Raw genomic sequence first — 9,312 nt, 5'->3', positions numbered from 1 at the left:
TCCGTCACAGTCACACCACTCCACTCCACTCCAAAGCAAGTCAAACAAAATAAATCTTGCATGTTATTTATTCTGTTTAAGATTTACAAGTTATTTTCACATTTCATGTTGTTTTTTCAAAAAGGGCTAACAACTCTCTGGTGTTACAGGTATGGAAACACAATGAATGCAATTAACTCCAAGTGTTGCAGAGTTCGGAGACATCTTCACATGTGTAGCCTATGGAATCACGACCTGCTTTAAAAAAGCTGGAGCTTTTCTAATAACTGTGTCATAGTAAGGTCCCCGTAAAGAACAAATTGCTTTGATCTTAACTGCATTAAGACAAAACACCATAAGGTTGACTCATTTGAAACTTCCGCATTAGTAGTTGGGTATCTTTAATAAAGATGATCATTTTAGAGGGAAATGACAAGAGTAGAAAAGGAAATTCAAATTCCAATATACATGTATGCATATGTACTATAAACATACATATACATAACACAGACACACACTCCAAAAGGGGGATAGCAAACAACCTCAGCATCACACTTCAGAAAAATCATTTTAAGACTATTGAATCAACTGAGACAGGCTGAAGATGAACAGGGAGGTAGATAGATAACAGGGGGAAAAGACAGAAGAGAAGTAGTGAGGGATCTTTGTTATTCCCTCTAGCTTATGATTCTTTAAAAAAAATGTTCCTTTAATCAAAGAGGATCCAGATAATCTCATCTGTAATCTCAGTTTAAGAGCAGGGCCGGCGAGTGGCTCTGCCTTCTCCTGCCTCTGTTTTTTTTTTTTTTTTTTTTTTTTTTTAATATATAGCTAAGAGATGTCCTTAAAATGATGTTCAGGGCTCGCTTACTAAGTTCTTTGTGTTGTACTTGCTAATTGCCCGAACTGCAACACGAGCTGCGGCCCTGAGGAGCAGCTTCCTGTAGATCAACTCCCGTCCTGGTCCGCCCGCCTTGCCCAGCTCCGCCCTGGGCATCGTTCTTTGGTAGCTTCTTCGCTGCAGGGACAAGATCAGGAAAGTTTAAATGTTTAAAGTTATAACACATACTAAAATAGGTTATACTATACTCAATTACCTGCTGGCACTTGGGTGGATAAAACATACTTGGCACATGTCAATGAGAAGAGATCAACTCAGAAATATAATATAGAAAAAACTCTTATTTGTAAATACTTTAAGAAGTGCTGTGAAGGATTATCATACTTTTCTTGGAGCTCAATAAATGACATTAGCCTCCCATTATCCTGCATAATCCCATGCTTGCCCAGGTCTTGAAACAAGCATTGTCCCTATCAGGTATACATTTGCTATTGGCCCACACAAGTTCTGAAGCCTGAAAGTGGAGGAATATCCCCAAAGTATTTTGGGCTTCATGTCTAATTAACGTGGTGTTTTAAACAACGTTTCTTTGTGTGTTTTGATGGCAGCTTTCATGGCAGCTCTCAATTGTGCCGCCCAAAAACACCAGCACAAATTAGCTGATTCAAACCGCCTCCGTCATAAAGTAGGTAAATTAGGGTGAGAACGTGTTTTGTCTGAAGTGAAGTTTGCAAATAATGTCCTAATTTCTTTGTCAATATTACTTGGGAGGGTGCAAGGGAATTACCTGAAATAAATTGAGCGATTTAGAATAAATAAATTTAACCAATTAGGTAAAAAATTCCTTTTTAAGATATTTATATGACCAATTGTTTGGCGTGACAGTCCATCTGTTAAGAGCTTCTATTACAGATTCAACAATATGATCATGGTTTGCAGGATACAGATTATTAATGTCATGTGTTATTCTAATTTCCAAATAGCTGAATCCTTCTCCAGGAGCTGAACAAGAGGAGTTTGTGATTTCAGTTGCAGCCTCTCTTGTTTATTTAGATACATTAAAATGTTTAGTCTATATTTACTTTGAATCCTGAAAATGTCCCAAAACTCTTAATTATTTCTAACAAAGATGGAACTGAACAATCAACGATTTGGTAAAAAAAAAAAAAAAAAAAAGAGGACAACATCATCTTCATTAAGTGAAGATCCCTGATATATATGGAGAGTCTCTAATTAAGTCTAAATTAATCAGTAAATATAAAAGTCAAACAAGGATACCTATTGAAATGTATTTATATATAATTCTTCTTGGCTCCAGAAATAAGAGGGATGTAAAAGAATGTGTTGTCTGTAATATGAATCAGTGGGAGCAGTGGAAAGTAAGATTTTACTCAGCAGAATGTTGACTTACCTATAGCCATGAAAATCTCATTGACATTCATGGCAGTCTTGGCTGAGGTTTCCATGAAGAGAAGACTGTTGTCATCAGCGTAAGTCTGTGCCTCCTAAGGACATCATTTAGAAATATCAAGAGCTATATTAGACATGTTATTGCACTGACACGTTTATGATAATAAAGGCAAAAAGAGACGTTAAATATCTTTAATCATAAAGCTGTAAATGCAAAGTTAAATGATATGTTTGTATGGTCATACCTGGAGATCTACAGCTCTCTTGTTTGCGATGTCCGCCTTGTTTCCAGCCAGAGCGATCACTATGTTAGGGCTGGCTTGTCTCTGCAGCTCCTTCACCCAGTTCTTAGCTCGTGTAAAAGTATCCTAAAATAGCAACAATCGTTATCAATAATATTCTCCCACAAATAACTCATATCAGGAAGAAATTTAAACTCTGAGGTTAATTTACACTTTCAGGTGCACACTTCTGTATTGATATAAATGAAACTGACCAACACCTGACCTCAGACACCCACCGGTCTACTATTAGACTAGGTATCATTTCATTTTAAATTAAAAAGACCTTTTATCCTTTAGCCTCCAAACACACCCCCATTTAATACTCCACATAACCTTGGATATCAACATAGCTTGGCTTACAACTTCAGTATACAGGGCGCTGGTTAGGGTAAATGTAAGTTAGCGCGCCCCATGTATTGAGGCTGTTGACCTTGATACAGGGGGCCCGGGTTCGAGTCCAACCTGCTGCTCCTTTTCCGCATGTCATTCCCTACTCTCTCTTTTTCCAGGTTCCAACTCTATACACTGTCCTATCAGAATAAAGGCCTAAAAGCCGGATAATAAATCTAAAAGAAATAATAATATGAAACAAATCCATATTTAGGTTTTATGTATTTTTATGTCACTGACATAATGAAAACATAAAATATTTAATACAACTACAAAAAAGTGCAGAAGTTATTAAGCTATAACCCATATATTTCATTTTAGTGTTATGACCTTGACCTCACTCTTTCCCCGGCACGTGAAACCTACTGTATTGGTAATGTCGTAGACCACAATGGCGGCCTGAGCACCTCTGTAGTACATCGGTGCAAGACTGTGGTAGCGCTCCTGGCCTGCCGTGTCCCAGATCTCAAACTTCACAGTGGTGTCGTCCAGACAGACGGTCTGAGTGAGGAAGGCGGCTGAGAAGAATGACACAACATGATCAGCTTAATGATATGTTAGAGTCCATCTTCCTGCAGTGAGTGAGTGATTCAATTCTGTTCATAGCTACGTCAAGATCAGACTCAAAATCAATTTTTATTTTTAACTAGTATCAACCTTTTAAAGGGACACACTTAAATGTGAAACACCAAGCGTCAACAACAATGAATCAAAACTGGTATCACCAATCTCATTAAATGTTCAGCTTTCTTGACAGATTAGTTTCTGATTTAACTGAATTTCAAAATTTGAATGAAGGGAAAGTTCAATTCAATTCATATTAAAAACTTTTTTTATTTAAAATGTGTTTCAAATATATGTTCATTTTGTGTTAATAAATAAGTAAATAAAAGAATAGTTCCTTGTGCACATAAATCCCCAATACTTACCTGGTGAATCACCTGAAGGCATTTTGAACAACATTCCCTTCTTTTAAATCGAGAATAATGGTTATCTCTCTTACCTCCAATGGTGCTCTCTTGGAATTCATGAAACTGGCCTTTGACAAAGCGCAGCACCAAGCTGGACTTGCCCACTGCAGACTCCCCCAGCAGCACCAGTTTAAACTGGCAGATTTTATTTGCTGCTGCGGCACCATTGGGCCTTGTTGATCCTCCTCCGCGCCCAGCCATTTACAAAAAAACAGAGGCTATGCAAAAATGAGAAGACCTAAAGAGGTGCTAAAACCACAGGTGTGTGCAGGGTGTGGATATGAAAACCGTGTCACGTCAGGCACTGATGGTGAGCAAGGCTGGATAAACAAAAAAACCTGAAAGGAAGGACCAGATCGATGTGGCAGTGGTGGAGTGAGCTGAGTGATGCTTTCTTTCCTAAAAATCAAAACATAGAAAACAGGTAGATTCATTTAGATTAGAAAATGTACACAAAAGAAAACATTTTAAAGTTGCAGTTCAACTCAAGTACAAATATTACACACTGAACATAGGCAAAGCCATTTCTAACACATGCCGATATTGATGCTGAGAATAAATATTACTGCAGAAAACAACAAGTATGAAGCTGTAAGGAATTTAAAACAATTTTCACACTTTTTTACAAATAATAAACACATCAATTTGGGGAAAACAGTGTGGCACAGACTATCCACATTAACATTTTGAATATCCTGTTTTCTGTTGGAAAATAACATTTAATTGGTGTCACTGTTCAAGTCAATGTAGTTTTCTGAACCACCCAAACTAACCTCACCTCATGAGACATTGTGATTTTAAATGTTATTACTCAGACTGAAAGGCTAAACAAGGAGTTCAAATTGAAAAAGTTGATAAATGTCAGTAATTAAACGCTTTATCGACTAAACATAGGCAAAGCCATTTCTAACACATGCAGATATTGATGCTGAGAATAAATATTACTGCAGAAAACAACAAGTATGAAGCTGTAAGGAATCTTTTTAAAAACAATTTTCACACTTTTTTTACGGGGAAAATAATAAACACATCAATTTGGGGAAAACAGTGTGGCACAGACTATCCACATTAACATTTTGAATATCCTGTTTTCTGTTGGAAAATAACATTTAATTGGTGTCACTGTTCAAGTCAATGTAGTTTTCTGAACCACCCAAACTAACCTCACCTCATGAGACATTGTGATTTTAAATGTTATTACTCAGACTGAAAGGCTAAACAAGGAGTTCAAATTGAAAAAGTTGATAAATGTCAGTAATTTAAGTCTTTATCGAGTTGCCACAGTTATAATTACTGTATTTTAAGATGTTTATGTGTATTTCATGTCAACATCACATACTAATAAACAATGTCTACAGGTTATACATCTACCTCACTCAAATTACATGAAAACCTTCAAACAGACCGATTACATCACAAACCTGCTGACATTGCGTTTCACCGTACAACCAGACAAAACAAACAAACAAACAAAAAAAACAGAAGCAGCTATGAGTTAGCTACGGGGCGAGACGAGTTAGCAATGCTAAGTTTGGTGCTAACAAGTAAAACACTACAAGGACATTATTAACGCGTTGTTGTTCTTACCAACGACGACAACTAATATCCACTCCGTCCTAGAAACCTTGTGCTGCAGCTGTTTTGTTTCTTGTTTACGGTGTTTTCCCCCTAAAACGCTTTTTAGGTTTAGTAAATTGTACGCTTCCGCCTTGTGTAACCAAAATACTTCCTGGATTCGTCTATCATGTGATGCAACGTCACAACCAATCATGTGGCCGGATAGTGTAGCGTCAGAATCAGAATCAGAAATACTTTATTAATCCCAGAGGGAAAGTCGAAGAAGCACAGCGTTTAGGAGGTAACTAATTATTCATTACCTTACATCAGATATTTCTTCTTCTAATGAGATTCCGTCAGGCTGTACGATACAAATCAGATATTTTAAATTATTAATTGACTATATAGACGACTACGGGGTCCCAGAGGGGCCATGGCTAGATTTTTTTTTTGCATTCCTAATTTTTTTTGCGTGACTTGTTATGCATTCCATTGAAGCCCACTGGATACTAGTAGGCCGATCTTTTCTTTATTTAGGCTAATAGTCACAACTACATTGATGGCTGTTTTGTGACTGTAGTCTCAAAATCAGCTTCCTAGTTGAAGTTTACTTTTAATAATAACATATTCAAACATATTCAAACCATATCATTTACCTGTTCAAAGTAAAAGTAAACACTGGTCCACACTGGTACGTTGTTCTGGGATCAACTGGGCAGAGAAGAAATGTTTGGGAACGCAAAACGATTAAATGCAACCGTAGCCCTCAGAAAAAAAACCTGGAAGAACGTTTGAATTAAAGGATAACTTTATAAAATATTTTTGCTAATAATATTGTTTATTTTTATTCTGGAAATTAGCCTATGACGTGTGAACATATAGGCTATGTTGCAGATGGTAGCCTATTCATTACACACTTTCTTTACAATAAGCTTTTTTGTGATTAATAAGAGTTTTAAAATATTGTAGGTTCAATGTTGTTAATATATATTTATAAAACTTGCTACTCTGACTGAAATTTAAAGTGAAGTCTACTACTAACTAAACACTGTGAATAACACCGTTTTTTTTTTTTTTAAATACTTTGCTCAGTAGGCCTGTAATGTACCACAAGGTGGCACAATGACAAAACAGAAAACATGTATTAGGTCAGCAGTAATATTTTTTTGACCAAAAACAGTCTTTAAAAAAATATTTTTTATTTAGTGTTTTGAAAAAAAAAAATCATAGCATGTGAGCACAAGCACAATCAGTTGCATATGATATGTACAGGAATAATCTTATATATCATTTAAATAAATGTAAGGATTAAAAGTGATTGTACTTTTTTGAAAGCATAATTATAACTGTAAAACTGTTATATTCAGAGTGGCCTTTAATATGAACTTTAAACCATGGTGGAAGTGCTAACACAACTTTTTATAAGAATATAGTTTCCATTAAACCAGAAGAAAAGTTTTTGACAAAACACAAACATTTAGAGTTAAGTTGTTTCAGTAAAGCCATAAGAAAAATAAACAATTAAAACAAAGTGAAAAGGGGAAAGTTGCAAGTGACTGAAGTTTATTTGATGTTTATTTTGAGGAGAAGATTTTTCAGACTGTTGACCTTATACCATCGAATGCATTGCACAGATCGGTGGTGCAGCAGGTGGTAGTTGAAATGCCTGGATTATCGAGCCCTCTGCACTCCCTTGGTTCCATGCAACCTTGGTAGAAGTAGCCAGCTGTAAAACACAATAAAACAAAAAATGATTATCAGACAACTTCTACAAGGATTCAGTTAAACAAAGCACTCTGAATGATTTTTCTTTTTAAGCTGTTCAGTACATTGAAAGAGAGCACTACTTGTACTTACGTGCTGCAGAAGGAATGATTACATTGCCGCAAAACGGCTGCGAAGCAGGGCAGGTCTCCACAGGGCTCTGACAGGGACGTGCTGGGCCTCCACACTTACACTTCAAAGATTCCCCTGAGAATAAAATGTAAAATGATGGATACAAACTGGCAATTCATTTTCAGTTTAAAAAAAATATATGATCTTAAAGCTTTGGAAATTATGAATCAAAAGTTTTTAAAAGAAGACTTTTGTTCTGCTTTTCTGGTTTTGAGAATGATTTGTGTGGTAAAATAGTTTCCTGGCTGTTTTGTGTGTGTGTGTGTGTGTGTGTGTGTGTGTGTTTGTGTGTGTTTCCTGTAGATTTACTCACCCTGGCTGATAACCAACAACACTAGAAGGGCAACAACAACTGTCTTCATGTTCTCTCAATTTCTCGTTTCCAGTACACCAATCTCTACGAGTAAAGTCAGAGAAATTAAATGCCTTATTTTGATGGAAGCACAGTCAAAAGCACATATTAAAAATCTAAAAACATTTCCTATACCTGGTAAAAAAATGTCCTGCTGGAGCTGACAGTGTGCTGTGCTGTCAGGCTGAGTCCTTTTTATCTGGACTTATGTTGTGCAATCCATGCAAATCCAGTCTTTTATTTACTCAATAATTGTTTACCATGATTCTCTGACACACAGAGTGACAGAACAACAGACATGAATGCTGGGAAAACCCCACCGATAATGCTAATGTTGCTTAAAAATCAAATGTCCTCCGAACAATTTGAGCAATCAAGCCTCAATGTTTTTTTCCTGCATGAAGACATCTGAGAGAGTGATGGACTCACACAAATAGTTTCCCAACAGGTGATGTTTGCCAATATTTGTAGGGAAGCGGGCAATGTTGAAAGAGAACCAAACCAGTCGCTACTTTGTACGCCAAGTTCTGTTCGAAGTGATCTTTTCATTTTAATCCTTACTCTTTATACTTTGAGAAAGAGCACATAACACATCAACAACTTTGAAAAAGAAAAGGTTCCCAAATAAAATTCCAATATTTACTTATTTTTTTTTTAAATTTTAGTTTGAAAATATATATTGATAGCTCAGTGTTGTTTAATTGAACATTTTTGCAAGAAGACGGGATGAAATTTCTTGCAAATAACAACTTTGGTCGACTGTGAGTTTTGATGTCTTTCCCTAAAGTTTGTGTGTTGAACGAAGACAATCTTAGATCCAAACAAAATAAGATTGTGACAGAAAGTGTAAAAGAAATGCAAAACAATAAAAAAAGAAAGAAATTATAGTAAAGGTTGAGTTTTTTTAAGCCATGAAACAGAAAGAACCGAAGCAGGGAAGAAGTCTGCTCTTTTCAGATCTTCACTCCAGGAAAAGAGCAGACATTGTTTTATGAACAAACCTAATGTAGAACCAATAAACTGACCACAATGTATAAAAAAATCAGTGGTTATTGGCCATTTGCATAAACGGATGACATTTTTTTGGGATACAGCTGAGATTTGTATCCAACATATACACTGTAGTAATCTTACAAGTCTACCTTCACCTGAAAAAAAACCCTCTTTATAATTTATCTATTATTTTTGGTTTAATTATCTCAGTCCGGTAACTAAATGGCTAATGTAATGGAGTCAAAAGTACAATATTTGCCTCTGATATTGCCTCTGGCTTCAAAGTAACCTTCCTAAGAATTTCAAGGATATGTTAGCCTATACAAAAAAGTTGTAGGCCTTAAAGCATTACTCAGGTTACTATTTATCTCTAAAAAAAGTATTTTTCCGCATATGAGATCTTCAACAACAGATAATCAATTTATAAGTTGAACAACAGTAGAAAAGTAATGGTAAAATAGAGAATTCAGAAATATTGAGTTTCATTTATAGGAAACGGTGACTACACACAAAAAAGTGATGAACCCACTTGAGTCAAGATGAAAATGTGATTGTAGATGAACACAGTGGGCTACTTCATTACATTACTGAAGTATTATTTCAATCATATTTAATTCACTTCTCCTAACTGTAACTTTA

The 9,312-nt window shown here is 35.8% G+C and overlaps 2 protein-coding genes across 2 annotated transcripts; both read right to left on the bottom strand.

Moving 5' to 3' along the window:
* Positions 1–50: 50 nt before the first annotated feature.
* On the bottom strand, positions 51–5,621 carry LOC132955244 (ras-related protein Rab-5C-like). The gene is made up of 6 exons (XM_061028010.1): positions 5,463–5,621; positions 3,908–4,274; positions 3,271–3,422; positions 2,476–2,598; positions 2,232–2,325; positions 51–997 (listed from the first exon to the last, which is right to left on the bottom strand). The coding sequence occupies exons 2-6, from the start codon at positions 4,074–4,076 to the stop codon at positions 873–875; spliced, it is 663 nt and encodes a 220-aa protein (XP_060883993.1). The 5' UTR covers positions 4,077–4,274; positions 5,463–5,621; the 3' UTR covers positions 51–872.
* Positions 5,622–6,974: 1,353 nt separating this feature from the next.
* LOC132955483 (lymphocyte antigen 6D-like) lies at positions 6,975–7,745 on the bottom strand. Its single transcript, XM_061028335.1, has 3 exons — positions 7,642–7,745; positions 7,290–7,403; positions 6,975–7,158 (listed from the first exon to the last, which is right to left on the bottom strand). Exons 1-3 carry the CDS (start codon positions 7,688–7,690, stop codon positions 7,028–7,030), a joined length of 294 nt encoding a protein of 97 aa, XP_060884318.1. The 5' UTR covers positions 7,691–7,745; the 3' UTR covers positions 6,975–7,027.
* Between the last annotated feature and the right edge of the window lie 1,567 nt (positions 7,746–9,312).

The sequence above is a fragment of the Labrus mixtus genome, chromosome 21, assembly GCF_963584025.1.
Source record: "Labrus mixtus chromosome 21, fLabMix1.1, whole genome shotgun sequence".
Taxonomy (NCBI): domain Eukaryota; kingdom Metazoa; phylum Chordata; class Actinopteri; order Labriformes; family Labridae; genus Labrus; species Labrus mixtus.
This window is presented reverse-complemented; position numbering and strand designations above follow the sequence as displayed.